The sequence below is a fragment of the Pongo abelii genome, chromosome 10, assembly GCF_028885655.2.
Source record: "Pongo abelii isolate AG06213 chromosome 10, NHGRI_mPonAbe1-v2.0_pri, whole genome shotgun sequence".
NCBI classification, from domain to species: Eukaryota; Metazoa; Chordata; class Mammalia; order Primates; family Hominidae; genus Pongo; species Pongo abelii.
Genome location: NC_071995.2, coordinates 120147901 through 120163408, shown reverse-complemented (window position 1 = coordinate 120163408; position 15508 = coordinate 120147901). Strand labels below are relative to the sequence as shown.

Here is a 15508-nt window from a genome sequence, read left to right as displayed (position 1 = left end):
CATCTGCTCCAGGAAGGCTCTGGTGGCTCGTGATGAGCTGCCCTGTGAGAGGGAACAGGGTAGAGGCACAGCCTTCGGGGATGGCCTCTGCCTGGATTTCATGGGGAAGGATGCAGGGCCAGGGCTGATATTTTGTCAAATCCAAGCAACTTTGCAAAAAAGTCCTCTCGCGCTCCGCCCTCTGGAATCGAATGCTTCACTGTCCTTCCCTGGCAGAGGGCCTGGTCCTTTGAGGGTTACATGGCCAGGCGGTTATCTCCGTGCTGGGTGCCTGATGAGAGCTCAGTTGAATGTTAGCCGTTGCTGTTTCCAAGCTAAACTATTGTCTTTTTGCATGATTTCTTCTGCACAGAGTGTTGGTAGCTTTCATCAGATCTTTGTAGGTTCTGTGACCCCCAAACTGTTCAGGACACTGGCCTAGACTCTATAGGTATCTGTGAGGCCAGAAGCCCCTGGATGCATCTCTTCCTGTCAGGGCCTGCGTCCCTGGGTCTCCTCTCTGCTGAGCTCTGGGGTTTCACGCTTGCCCTGCCAGCGCCGACGTCCCTGCCCTGGGTCTGAGCCGTCTGTCCTCTCCATCCTCCTCCAGACTGCAGAGGCTGAGACTCCGTCAGGGCTGTGCGGGAGGCCCGGGCCAGATGCCAGCTTGCCAAGGAGGCCGATTAAAAGCAGCCTTGCCGGGGGCGGATGGCTTGGTGCCCTTGGCCTGGTGTAGAGTTCGATAAGCAATTGTTTTCCTGTTGGTGAGAAAAAAACAATCTCCATTGACTTTCCCAGGCACTGCTGGGCCTCATTTTCTTCTCAGGAACTCTTGCAGCCCTATCAGAGGCAGCTCTAGGATGGGGAGAGACTGCCTGCCTGCCCTGGGGGACGCAGGCCACACGGCCAGGGCTGAGGGACACACTCAAGAGCAAGCCAGCTCTCTTGGACATCGGTCCTCGTGGGAACATTCCAGAGCATAGGCTACCTACCAGAGCAGGCCATGGGCATCTGTATTAGTCCGTTTTCACGCTGCTGATAAAGACATACCCGAGACTGGGCAATTTACAACAGGAAGAGGTTTAACTAGACTTATAGTTCCACGTGGCTGGGGAAGCCCCACAATCATGGCGGAAGGCAAGGAGGAGCAAGTCCCGTCTTACATGGACGGCAGCAGGCAGAGAGAATGAGGAAGAGGCAAAAGCGGAACCCCCTGATAAAACCATCAGATCTCGTGAGACTTACCACCACGAGAACAGTGTGGGGGAACCCTCCCCCGTGATTCAGTTATCTCCCACCGGGTCCCTCCCACAACACACGGGAATTATGGGAGTACAATTCAAGATGAGATTTGGGAGACGACAGAGTCAAACCATATCAGCATCCAACAGGTGTTTGTTGAAGTAATAGTTTTTGAGCACTTAACCATGTGCCAGGCATGATTCTGAGTGCTTGGTTCATCTAATCCTATGACTATCAGATGGGCACCAACTTTACAGGATGTCAATGACCTTAAGCTGTTGAACTTCAGGGGATCTGAGTTTCCTCTTCTGGGAGATAAGGATCATGAAAAGGAGAAGTAAAGTAGCAGCAGCTAGGGCCACAGAGAAATATCGAACTTAAGTTGTATTCTCTCATTGACAGGGAAACTGAGACAGGGACAGAGTTGATGATTTCTTTCTCAGATACAGTAAGGGGGATGGGGGACAGAGAAATAGGAGATAAGACCAACTGCTCCCCTCTCCCGACCTCCTGCCCCATCTGATCCCGTAGCATCCTAGGCATCCTAGGCCTTATCATCATAACTCCGATCATGGTTACAGGTATTTTCTTTCCTTTAAAACACTTTTTTTTTTTTTTTTTTTTAGATGGAGTCTTGCTCTGTTACCCAGGCTGGAGTGCAGTGGCGCAATCTCGCCTCACTGCAACCTCTGCCTCCCGGGTTCAAGTGATTCTCCTGCCTCAGCCTCCTGAGAAGCTGGGATTACAGGTGCCCACCACCACGCCTGGCTAATTTTTGTATTTTTAGTAGAGATGGGGTTTCACCATATTGGCCAGGCTGGTCTGGAACTCCTAACCTCAAGTGATCTGCCCGCCTTGGCCTCCCAAGGTGTTAGGATTACAGGTGCAAACCACTGCGTCTGGCCTGAATTTGACTATTCTAGATACTTTATGTAACTGAAATCTTACAACACTTGTCCTTTAGTATCTGGCTTGTTTCACTTAGTGTACGTCTTCACGGTTCGTCTGTTTTGTAGCGTGAGTCAGAGTTTCCTTCTTTTTTGTGGCTGTGTAGTATTCTGTTGTATGGCTCTGCCACATTTTGTTTATTCATTCGTCTGTTGATGGACACTTGGTTATACCTTTTGGCTATTGTGAATGATGTTGCTATGAACATTAGTGTACAAGTATCTGTTTGAATCCCTGCTTTCAATTCTTTTGGGTCTATACCCAGGAGAGGAATTGCTGGTTATATGGTAACTCTACGTTTAACTTTCTGGGGAGCCACCAGGCTGCCTGATTGTAGTTTGAATTTGCAGTTCTCTTACTATGAGGTTGAACATCTTGCCGCATGATTGGACTCTTTGGCGTTCTCTTACCACACACTCTGTGTGCATGAGTCAGGCCTGTGTCAGGGCTGGGAAGTTGCGTTTTTCCCTTTTGCCTTTCCTGTTGGGCTTTCCCTGCCACATGCCTGGCATAGTAGCTATTCCATCAGTTCTTCTGGAAGGACTGTTCCTAGAGTGCTGAGGGACATTTTCTGCCTCTCAGCCAGATCCTCCAGGGAGCTCTGGCTTTCCGCTGTCTGTACCTTCCTCTCTGTTACCCCACTACCACCCAGTGTCATCGGAGATACCATTTTATTCATTCATAAAATCTCTGCTGAGCGCCCACTGTTTTCCTGGGACATCTAGAGAGACCCCCCCGCTTTTTTTTTTTAAGATGGAGTCTCCCTCTGTTGCCAGGCTGGTGTGCAGTGGCGCAACCTCAGCTCACTGCAATCTCTGCCTCCCAGGTTCAAGCAATTCTCCTGCCTCAGCCTCTCCAGTAGCTAGGATTATAGGCATGAGCCACTACACCTGGCTAATTTTTGTATTTTCAGTAGAGACGGGGTTTCACCATGTTGGCCAGGATGGTCCAGAGAGACCCTTTGTGATGTGGGTGATTAGCATGGAGTGGCCATCATCCATAGGTGTCTGTCCACAAATGTACTCCCTGAATTCTAGTGGTACCTGTGACATTTGTCCAGCAGAATTTGTCAAACACGTTAACCAAAGGTTAATGTTCTGTCCCAGAGACGGTAAGAATTGACAGCCTAAGGGCATGTGTTAATCTTTTTTATTTTTATTTTTTGAGATGAGTCTTGTTCAGTCACCCAGGCTGGAGTGCAGTGGCACGATCTCGGCTCAGTCACTGCAAACTCCACCTCCCGGATTCAAGTGATTCTCCTGCCTCAGCCTCCCGAGTAGCTGGGATTATAGGTGCCCATCACCATGCCCAGGTAATTTTTATATTTTTAGTAGAGACGGGGTTTCACCAGGTGGGCCAGGCTGGTCTTGAACTCCTGACCTCAGGTGATCCACCTGCCTTGGCCTCCCAAAGTGCTGGGAGGATTACAGGTGTGAGCCACTGTGCCCGACCTCTCTTTTTTTTTTTTTTTGAGTCTCGCTTTGTCATCCAGGCTGAAGTGCAGTGGCGCGATCTCGGCTCACTGCAACCTCCGCCTCCCAGGTTCAAGTGATTCTCCTGCCTCAGCCTCCTGAGTAGCTGGGACTATAGGTGTACATCACCACACTCGGCTAATTTTTGTATTTTTAGTAGAGATGGGGTTTCACCATGTTGGTCAGGCTGGCCTTGAACTCCTGACATCATGATCCACCCGCCCTGTCCTCCCAAAGTGCTGAGATTACAGGCGTGAGCTGCCGTGCCTGGCCTTTTTTTAAAAATTGAGATATAAGTTCCTATAACATAAGTTGACCATTTTGAAGTGTATAGTTCAGTGGTATTTAGTACATTCACAATGTGTGCAACCATTACCTCTGTCTAGTTTCAAAACGTTTTAATCACCCGAAAAGGAAACCCTGTGCCCATTAAGCAGCCATTCCCCACACCCACTAATGTCACCACCCCCATAGTCCTAGGCAACCATTAGTCTACTTTCTGTCTCTGTGGAGTTGCATATTCTAAAAATTTCATATAAATAGAATCATATATATGTGACCTTTTGTGACTGGCTTCCTTCAGTTAGCATAATATTTTAGAGGTTCATCCATATTGTGGCATATACTTGATTCCCCCCAACCTTTGTTTTTTTTTTTTTTGAGACAGTCTTGGTCTATTGCTGAGGCTGGAGTGCAGTGGCATGATCTTGGCTCACTGCAACCTCCGCCTCCTGGGTTCCAGCGATTCTCCTGCCTCAGCCTCCTGAGTAGCTGGGATTACAGGCACACGCCACCATGCCCGGCTAATTTTTGTATTTTTCGTAGAGACGAGGTTTCACCATGTTGGCCAGGCTGATCTGGAATTCCTGGCCTCAAGTGATCTGCCTGCCTTGGCCTCCCAAAGTGCTGGGATTACAGGTGTGAGCCACCGTGTCCAGCCCTGACCTGCATTGTTAATGCCCAGCATTTAAAAATAAAAAGTCAGGCAACCTTATTAACCTCCTTAGGGCTTCTCTTGGGAAAAACAAAGGGAAGACCAGTAATAGTAGGCCCAGATTCCTGCCGAGCAACAATTGGCTTGAGCTGGAAGCAGCTGTCAATTCTCTAGGGGACATGTCTGCGCTATTTGGGGGTTTTCTTATACTTGTTCCTATAGGAATTGAGTTAGGAATTATTGTCATGGTGTATGAGAAGTAGTTCCAGCTACTTGGGAGGCTGAGATGGGAGGATCACTTGAGCCTAGGAGTTCAAGGGTGCAGTGAGCTATGATCGCACCACTGTACTCCAGCCTGGGCAACAGAGAGAGGGAGAGACCTTGCCTCAAAAAAAAAAAAAAAAAAAAAAAAGAAAAAATAATAAAAGAAAAAATATAAGAAGATGCAGACTGTGCTTTTCTGTATAGACTCAGAGATCAGATCACACCATGTTTTGCAAGATTTTTTTAGGATGTCAGCTGGAGGCAGGAATTAGACAGCAGCCTGGGCCAGGAGGAGAGGGGATCCTTTCCTGTCCCTGCCCGTAGGAGCTGGGCCGGCTGACCCTTTCTCTTTCTGCAGGTGGCTCCGCTGCCGGATGGGAGTGCCCCAGTGTGCTGGATGAAGCTGGCGCATGCACCATGTCATCATGTGTCTCTAGCCAGCCTAGCAGCAACCGGGCCGCCCCCCAGGATGAGCTGGGGGGCAGAGGCAGCAGCAGCAGCGAAAGCCAGAAGCCCTGTGAGGCCCTGCGGGGCCTCTCATCCTTGAGCATCCACCTGGGCATGGAGTCCTTCATTGTGGTCACCGAGTGTGAGCCGGGCTGTGCTGTGGACCTCGGCTTGGCCCGGGACCGGCCCCTGGAGGCCGATGGCCAACAGGTCCCCCCCGACACCTCCGGGTCCCAGGCCCGGCCCCACCTCTCCGGTCGCAAGCTGTCTCTGCAAGAGCGGTCCCAGGGTGGGCTGGCAGCCGGTGGCAGCCTGGACATGAACGGACGCTGCATCTGCCCGTCCCTGCCCTACTCGCCCGTCAGCTCCCCGCAATCCTCGCCTCGGCTGCCCCGGCGGCCGACAGTGGAGTCTCACCACGTCTCCATTACGGGTATGCAGGTGCGTGAGCCGGTGGTGAGCCAGGTCCTAGGGGTCCCCGGTGCCCTTCCCTGCCCCCAGCAGGGCCTCTGTGGAAGGTTGGGCTCCCCCAGAAGGATTTGAGTGCCATGGTTGACCTAGGAGTTGACTCCAGGGAACCTGGGGGGCGGCTGGGACCAAAAAGGGGCCCTAGGAGGGTTGTGAATCAGCATGGGGAAGGGAGGGCGGTCAGCAAAGGGTGGGTCATGGAGCCGGTTACCAGTGTGGAGTGTGGGCTGCTGGGGCTTGTTCCTTCTGGGGGACCCTGGGGAACAGCACAGAGCAGCAGCCTCAGTCATCCCACCAGGGGCAAGGGAGCTGGGGTGTTTATACTCATGGGTGAGAGCTGCTAGGGCGGGTGTGTGTGACCCGCTGTGGGTGTGGACAGAGCAGCTGCAGGGCCAGAGGGGACCTCCAGCAAAGAGACTGAGGTGTGGGCGAAGGTGTGATGGAATGAGGTGGGTCGCTGAGAGCCTGGCGACAACCCTCCTGGCCGAGCGTGTGTTGGCACCAGGCACTGGGTTCAGCATTTCCTGTGCATTTCTCACAAGACCCTTACCGTAAACCCTGGGGGGATAGATTAGAACTCAGATCCCCACCAGGGTTCACAGGGACCTGTGTGGTCTGACCCTTTCCCACCCTTCCTGCCATTCTGCTGCCAGCTCCCTAAGCTCCCTCTGTTCCTGCCTTCGCATTCCTCGGAATCCAAGCTCTTGCCTAAGCTCCCTCTGTTCCTGCCTTCGCATTCCTCGGAATCCAAGCTCTTGCCCGCCTTGGGTCTGTACTCTTGCTGTTCCTTCTGCTTGGAACCACCTCCCCCACCACCCCATGCCAACTTTGTAAGGCCTATTCTGATAATGTCCAAGTCTCAACTCCAGTATCACCTCCTCCAAAAGGCTTCCCGGGCCACCCTCCCTAAAGCACCCTCCAGCCTCTGTCTGCCCCATGGCCCTATTTGCTTTCCTTAACATTCATCAGCATCTGATTATCTGTGTTTTGGTTTAGTTGTTTATTGCCTGTCTCCACTCAGCCAGAACGTAAGCTCCATAGGATCATTTCATCCACCCCCACACCCTATCCCATCCCCAGAGCCTAGCACAGTACCTGGTGCATAGTAGGAGCGCAAAAATATTTGTTGAAGGAATGAATGAATTTAATTGGAAGAAGACCCAACATCAGGATGCCTTTCTAAAGGGGCTTTTTTGTTGTTGTTGTTGTTGAGACAGAGGGTTGCTCTGTCGCCCAGGCTGGAGTGCAGTTGCGCAATTTTGGCTCACTGCAACCTCCGCCTCCCAGGTTCAAGCTATTCTCCTGCCTCAGCCTCATGAGTAGCTGGGACTACAGGTGTGCACCACCATGCCCAGTTAATTTTTTTTTTTTTTTTTTTTAAGTAGAGATGGGGTTGTGCCATGTTGGCCAGGCTGGTCTCGAACTCCTGACCTCAAGTGATCCACCTGTCTGAGCCTCCCAAAGTGCTGGGATTACAGGCATGAGCCACTGTGCGCTGCCAAAGGGGCTGATTTTGAAGGGGCTATAGGGACTACATTTTGAAGGCCAGGAAAAACTTTCATAATTGGAGATGGGGCGTTGGAGAGTTGAGAGGAGGGAGAATTCACAGCATGAGCCAAAAACAGAGCTAGGGCCTATGAGCAACGGCTCCTTTTTAGCTTAGCTTCTTTCACAGCATCATGATTTTGAGATTTATCCATGTTGTGGCGTATATCTGTAGTTCCTTTTTATTGCTGAATAATTTCAATTGTATGGACGTACCACAGTTTGTTTATTCATTTACCTGTTGAAGGACATTTGGATTGCTTCCAATTTTTTATTATTACAACTAAAGCTGTTATTAATATTTATATGCAAGTCTTTATAAACACATTTTCACTTCTATTGGGTAGAATGGCCTGTGGTACGGTAGATGTTTGTTAAGAAACTGCCAAGGCCTGGTGTAATGGCTTATGCCTGTAATACCAGCTACTTGGGAGACTGAGGTGGGAGGATCACTTAAGACCAGGAGTTTGAGACCAGCCTGGGCAACATAGCAAGACCCATCTCTACAAAAAACAAAACAGGCTAGGCCCAGTAGCTCACGCCTGTAATCCTAGCACTTTGTGAGGCCAAGGCGGGAGGATCACCTGAGGTCAGGAGTTAGAGACCAGCCCAGCCAACATGGAGAAACCCCGTCTCTACTAAAAATACAAAGAATTTAGCTGGGCGTGGTGGTGGGTGCCTGTAATCCCAGCTACTCAGGAGGCTGAGGCAGGAGAATTGCTTGAATCTGGGAGGCGGAGGTTGCGGTGAGCCAAGATTGTGCCATTGCACTCCAGCCTGGGCAACAAGAGCAAAACTCCACCTCAAAAAAAAAAAGAGCCAAAGTTTTAATTTTGGTGAAGTCCAATTTATCATCTGTGTCTTTTGTCTGTACCTTTTTTGTATTATCTAAGAAACCCTTGTCTACTCCAAGGTTGCACAGACTTCCTTTTCTTGTATCACTTTATGTTTTTACAGGACAATGTAGCCAAGGATTACTTGTTTGATTTAAAATTTACTTTTTAAAAGTAGGAACAACCTTCTTTTAAAAATGGGTTACACAGTGTGTGGTTACATTTTGACAAAATACAACAAGCAAAATCAGTGTTGTTAGAAGTCAGGAGAGTGGTCACCTGGGGGAGGGCAGAGGTGCGAGTGGCTTCTGGGAGCTGGGGATGTTCTCTTTCTTGATTTGGGTTCTGGTTACCTGTTTGTGTTTAATTTGGAGAAATGTATCTAGTTGCAAACTTTTTTTATTTTTTTTTTGAGACACAGTTTTACTCTGTTGCCCAGGCTGGAGTGCAATGGTGCAATCTCCGCTCACGCAACCTCCACCTCCCGGGCTCACGCGATTCTTGTGCCTCAGCCTCTTGAGTAGCTGGGATTACAGGTGCCCACCACCATGCCTGGCTAATTTTTATATTATTAATAGAGACGGGATTTCACCATGTTGGCCAGGCTGGTCTGGAACTCCTGAACTCAAGTGATCCTCCCGCCTTGGTCTCCTGAAGGGCTTACAGGCGTGAGCCACCGCGCCTGGCCTCTAGTTGCAAACTTAAAATTCATTTTCCACATGTCTCTGCTTACTCCCTAGGACTGTGTGCAGCTGAATCAGTATACCCTGAAGGATGAAATTGGAAAGGTAAATATCCCCGGGGCTAGGCTGGCTTTCTGCATTCACCAGGGGAATTCAGATACTGTGGAGGGAACGGGGTAAAGCTGGGAGCAGAAGAGGAGTCTTTGAAGGCAAGGTTGGTGGAGAGGGTTTTGTCATTAATGATCTAGGTTTTTGGTTTAGTTTTGTTTTCTTGTATCTTAAAATTAAATATATTTCTGCAGAAGCTCAGAAAGCTTCCAAAGAAATTTCATATTGCCTTGGTGATAGTTACATCCCCATTACATTTGGGGTTTTGTTTCACCCGAGGTACTCTGACATCTAGTTTAGCCAATGGGGGGTATCATTACCATGGTCAAAAATCCGAATGCCAATAAAAAACAAGTAAGTAATATAAAGGAGTGAGGCATGCCAGCTGTAAGGTAGCAGGGAGTGGTAAGGACTGTGGCAAACCATTCACATATGGAAATACAGGCTACATATAGCTAGATCTTCCCATTTTTTCAAAAGAAACTAGGAATCTTGATTTTTTTTTTTTTTGAGACAGGGTCTTGCTCTATCACCAAGGCTGGAGCGCAGTGGCCCAATCTCGGCTCACTGCAACCTCTGCCTCCTAGGCTCAAGTGATTCTCCTGCCTCAGCCTCCCAAGTAGTTGGGAGTACAGCTGTGCACCACCACACCTGTCTAATTTTTGTAATTTTCGTAGAGACAGGGTTTCACTATGTTGCCCAGGCTGTTCTCAAACTTGACCTCAAGTGATCTGCCCACCTTGGCCTCCCAAAGTGCTGGGATTACAGGTGTAAGCCACTGTGCCTGGAAAGGAATATAGATTTTTATATCAGACCTTTCTGTTTTTTTTGAGACTGAATTTCACTGTGTCGCCCAGGCTGGAGTGCAGTGCCGAAATCTTGGCTCACTGCAGCCTCCGCTTTCGGGTTTAAGTGATTCTCAAGCCTCAGCCCCCTGAGTAGCTGGGATTACAGGTGCCTGCTACCATGCCCCGGCTAATTTTTGTATTTTTAGTAGAGACGGGGTTTTGCCATGTTGGCCAGGCTGGTCTCAAACTCCTGACCTCAAGTGATCCGCCTGCCTTGGCCTCCCAAAGTATTGGGATTACAGGTATGAGCCACTGCACCCAGCCCAGATCTTTCTGTTTTTAAATCTTGGCAACTAATCCAAACTTCGTAAAAACCTGGGCTCCAGCAAAATACAGTTGCAGGACAGATTTGACCAATGGGCTGCCGGTTTGCAACGTCTGTATTAGGGTTCTCATTTTGCAGATCTTAACTTCTGGATAGTATGTCATGGGCATCTCCTTTATCCAGGGCTCCTATGGTGTCGTCAAGTTGGCCTACAATGAAAATGACAATACCTACTATGTGAGTATCCGCATTCTCCTCCCTGCCCCCATGCTTATCCACAGAAGAGCCTCCTTTCCAGCACTCAGCTTCCTGGAAAGTTTTCCTAGCTGTTGTCTCGTTTTATTCTTAGGTCATGTTTATTTTGTGCCTTAGGAAGGAAGTGGTATGCCCATTTTACAGATAGGAAAATGGGGAGGTGAGGGGATTGGCCCAGAAAAAGTTACTCATTCAGCAAAAGGCTTTTATGCCCTTCCTCTGAGCTGTCATCTCTGCATCCTCCATAGTATTGAGAATAAGGCAGCAGTGAGACAGATGTCTGCGTGGGTGGCTTTGGAGTCAGTCCAGCGTAGTTTCGAACCTGACTCTATCGTGTGCCAACCATGTGACCTTGACAAGTGATATTTCCCCATGTGTAAAACAGCTGAGCCTCAGTTTCCCCATGTGTACAACAACCAGTCCTGCCCCTTCTTTGCCCATTGCTCCAGCTCACTTGTGCTTTGATTCGATGGCAGCAAGTCCCGAGGCTCGTGGTTTCCCAGCTGAGAGAGGCGACCGTGAGCCTCAGGAACACCTCAGGGCTGGAGGCACCCCAGGAGTCCAGCCTCCCTACAACCCCATGGCTGTTTGACCCTCTCTGGTAATGAGGGGCTCACTCTGTTGACCTGAGCCTGCCAGGGGGCCAGGAGCTTGGGCCAGCTTTGGAGTAGAGGAACACCCACTGCGCCCTCCTTCCCCTTCTCCTCCCTGCTTTAACCAGGACCTGGGGTCTTTTTTTCCTGCAGGCAATGAAGGTGCTGTCCAAAAAGAAGCTGATCCGGCAGGCCGGCTTTCCACGTGAGTTTGGCGGGCCTTTGTTCTTAGGTACAGGGGCTGGGGCAAGACAGGGCAGAGCCCCCTGAATGGGAACCATTGCATTGGGCATGGTGGCACGTGCCTGTAGTTCCAGCTACTTGGGAGGCTGAGGCACAAGAATTGCTTGAGCCTGGGAGGAGGAGTTTGCAGTGAGTCAAGATTGCACCACTGCACTCCAGCCTGGGTGACAGAGCAAGACTCTGTCTCAAAAAATAATAAAATAAAAATGTTTATTAAAGTTATATAGGTATCAAGTCAAAAAATCCAATAGAGGAAAACACTGGCAATTCCTCAAAAAGTTAAACATGGTGTTACCATATGACTCAGTAATTTCACCCCTACTTATATACCCAAGAGAACGGAACATCCATGTTCACACAGGAGCTGGTATGTGAATGTTCATAGCAGGTTTAGTCACAATAACTAAAAAGTGGAAACAGCACACACGGCTTCAGAGAATGAATAGAGTATATATGCATCCAATGGAATATTATTCAGCCATGAAAAGTAATGAAGTACCAATTCATGCCCCAACACAGAGGGGTCTTAAAGACATTATGCTAAGTGAAGGAAGCCTAACACAAAAGGTCACATATTATGTGATTCTGTTTATGTGAAATACCCAGAATAGGCCAATCCATAGGAACAAAAGTAGATTTGTGATTGCTAGGGGCTCTGGGGAACAGGGGAAATGAGGGGTGAAGCTAGGGGCTCTGGGGAACAGGGGAAATGAGGGGTGAATGCTGATAGATATCAGATATGTATATAGATATTTAGGGAGGCATTGAAAATATTCTGCAGTTGGCCAGGCACGGTGGCTCACACCTGTAATCCCAGCACTCTGGGAGGCCGAGGCGGGTGGGTCACTTGAGGTCAGGAGTTCAAGACCAGCATGACCCAACATGGTGAAGCCCCATCTCTGCTAAAAATAGAAAAACTAGCTGAGTGTAGTGGTGTGTGCCTGTAATCCCAGCTACTTGGGAGGCTGAGGCAGGAGAATTGCATGAACCAAGGAGGTGGAGGTTGCAGTGAGCTGAGATCATGCCACTGCACTTCAGCCTGGGCGACAGAGCAAGACTCCGTCTCAAAAAAAGAAAAAAAATTATGCAATAGATAATGGTGATGGTTGCACAACCTTGTCAGCACTAAAAACCATTAAAATACACATTTTAAAATGGTAAATTTAGCAGGGCACAGTGGCTCACACCTATAATCCTAGCACTTTGGGAGGCCAAGGTGGGTGGATCACGAGGTCAGGAGTTCAAGACCAGCCTGGTCAAGATGGTGAAACCCCATCTCTACTAAAAATACAAAAAAGTAGCCAGGCGTGGTGGGCGCCTGTAATCCCAGCTACTCGGGAGGCTGAGGCAGAGAATTGCTTGAACTTGGGAAGCGGAGGTTACAGTGAGCCGAGATCGCGCCACTGCACTCCAGCCTAGGCGACAGAGTGAGACTCCATCTCAAAAAACAAACAAACAAACAAAAAAAAACCCATCCTAACAGTAGGACCCTGGTTTATCTTGCTTATCCAAATGCTGCACCAGGTCATAATCCTCACTTCACTATTATCAATTTTTGACATCTGCTTCTGGCTTCTTCCAGTGACAGTAGAGGATTTCGCTTGCTTAAACACTCCTTCTTACCTCCTGTCTTAACAAAATAACAAATGGTGTCCTGTAACAATGTAACGGAGACTGGGTGGCTTAACCTAACAGATATTTATTTCTCACACTTCTGGAGGCTGGTTCATAGTTAGCACCATCTCAGGTCTGGAGCGGTTGCTCACGTCAGCACTTTGGGAGCCCGTGGTGAGCAAATCACTTGAGCCCAGGAGTTTGAGACCAGTGTGGGCAAGGTAGTGTCTCTACCATTGTAGACACTACCCAGGTAGTGTCTCAGTGATTCTTGATTGCGCCACTGCACTCCAGCCTGGTAGACAGACCCTGTCTCAAAACAGACAAACATAGGTAGTGCTTTCTGACCGCATCCTTACATGGCAGAGGGGCTAGACAGCTCTTTGGGGTCTTTTTTTTTTGAGATGGAGTCACAGAGTCTCACTCTGTCACTAGGCTGGAGTACAGTGGCGCAATCTGGGTTCACTGCAGCCTCCACCTCCCGGGTTCAAGCGATTCTCCTGCCTCAGGCTCCCAAGTAGCTGGGACTACAGGCGTGCACCACCACACCCGGCTAATTTTTGTATTTTTAGTAGAGACGGGGTTTGGCCAGGATGGTCTCGATCTCCTGACCTCATGATCCACCCGCCTCAGCCTCCCAAAGTGCTTGGATTACAGGCCTGAGCCACTGCGCCTGGCCTGGGGTCTCTTTTATAACAGCACTAATCTCATTCATGAGAGCTGTACCCTTATGACTCTTCTCCCAAATGTCCCATCTCCTAATACCATCACATTAGGGATTAGGTTTTGACATATGAATTTTGGAGGAGCACAAACATCCTGACCGTAGCACCTCCCTTTCCCCAGCAGGCAGTGAAACGCTCTCCTGATGGTCAGCTCCTCTGTGGACACACACCCACCACTTTCCCCTCTCTCCAGCTGTATGGCGAGTGTCTCCCACCTCCCCACGCCCTCCCTTTTCCTTTGAACTCAGCTTTCCTCCTTTCACATCCTCCCTCTGACACCTGTACTTTTGCCTTTGCTTTTCCAAGGCCGATCACATCCCTATTCTATTCTGTTAGTCACACTCAGAGCCTTACTTACATGGGATGTGTGCCATCGTGAGTGTTTTCACTGTGGGCCTGTACATCCTTGTGACTGCCTATTGTTTACTGCAGGATCAAGCGGTGGCCTGAGTGCCTCTCCTTTCTGGATAGCCTTTTGTTTTTCTCTCCTGATGCTTGCTTCTTTTCTTCTTCCCGGCTTCATTTTACATCAGTGCTATTTCGTTTTTGTTTTTGTTTTGTTTTTGTTGGGGTCTCGCTCTGTCACCCAGGCTGAGTGCAGTGGCATGATCACTTCTCACTGCAGGCTTGATCTTCTTGGGCGCAGGTGATCTTCCCACCCCAGCCTCTTGAGTAGCTGGGACCACAGGCACGTGCCACCGTACCTGGCTAATTTTTTGTGATTTTTATTATTATTATTATTATTTTTGAGATGGAGTCTTGCTGTGTCGCCCAGGCTCGAGTACAGTGGCGCTATCTTGGCTCACTGCAAGCTCCGCCTCCCGGGTTCACGCCATTCTCCTGCCTCAGCCTCCCGAGTAGCTGGGACTCCAGGCGCCCGCCACCACGCCCGGCTAATTTTTTGTATTTTTAGTAGAGATGGGGTTTCACTGTGTTAGTCAGGATGGTCTCGATCTCCTGACCTCGTGATCCGCCTGCCTCGGCCTCCCAAAGTGCTGGGATTACAGGCATGAGCCACTGTGCCCGGTCCTAATTTTTTGTGATTTTTATAGAGTCAGGGTTTCGCCGTGTTGCCCAGGCTGGTCTTGAACTCCTGGGCTCAAGCAATCCACCCGCCTCAGCCTTCCAAAGTGCTGGGATCACAGGCATGAGCCATAGCGCCCGGCCAGCCATCTGTGCTATGAGTTAAGGAGATAAGAGTTAATGTTTATGTCCATTTTATGGACTGCAAAAACTGAGCCCAGAGAGGGGAAGTGATTGACTCACCCTGGGTGTTGAGATTGCTGAGCTAGACTGCAGTTGCCTCAGCACTCCTGCCTTTCACTGTGGACCGGGGCATGGACTGGGGATGTGACGGGAAGGAGGGAATTCGTAGGACAGCCGAGGGCTCCACCCTCACTCACTTCCAGCAGCAGAGGAGACAGAGGAGGAGAGGGCTAGTTAAAGCTGCTGGTGGCAGCAGCCACTCCAGCCCTGCAGAGACCCTCCCCATTTTGGCATCCCACCTGCAGCTGCCCTCTGTGGAGGAAAGTCTCTTTGCCCTGACCCTGGGTCTGTTTTTGTTTCCTTCAGGTCGCCCCCCACCCCGAGGCACCCGGCCAGCTCCTGGAGGCTGCATCCAGCCCAGGGGCCCCATTGAGCAGGTGTACCAGGAAATCGCCATCCTCAAGAAGCTGGACCACCCCAATGTGGTGAAGCTGGTGGAGGTAAAAGGGTGGAGACGCTGAGGAGGGAGGGAGGGAGGGAGGCCCTGGCTTTGTTAATACCCAAACACCCTGCCACTGGTTTCCAGGGAGAGCCAGGTCACACCAGACCGCTCACTGCAGGGCTGAGTTGTATTTACTGCTCCCTAAGACTATTTATTACTCACATTAACTATTTTTTCCCTTCTTTCTTTTGCCTGCTTTGTTTTTCTGTCAGATATTTATTACTCTCATTTTACGGACAAAGGAACTGAGGCTCAGAGGGATCCCTTCACCCATTTCTGTCTCTTTGAAGCTGGTTCTCTTTCTACTTACACATGTGGGTAGTTGTAGCGCAAA

The 15508-nt window shown here is 49.6% G+C and overlaps 1 protein-coding gene across 9 annotated transcripts in view; it reads left to right on the top strand.

Annotated features, from left to right (window-relative positions):
* CAMKK2 (calcium/calmodulin dependent protein kinase kinase 2) overlaps positions 1-15508 on the top strand; it is a 76740-nt gene that overhangs the window by 15691 nt on the left and 45541 nt on the right. For all 9 annotated transcript variants that reach the window (XM_063711952.1, XM_024256495.3, XM_063711950.1 and 6 more), the window contains exons 2-6: positions 5198-5727; positions 8873-8920; positions 10220-10273; positions 11038-11089; positions 15039-15172. In XM_063711952.1, coding sequence (XP_063568022.1) covers positions 5257-5727; positions 8873-8920; positions 10220-10273; positions 11038-11089; positions 15039-15172 — 759 coding nt within the window. In that variant the 5' untranslated portion in view covers positions 5198-5256. The remainder of the gene's footprint in view (positions 1-5197; positions 5728-8872; positions 8921-10219; positions 10274-11037; positions 11090-15038; positions 15173-15508) is intronic.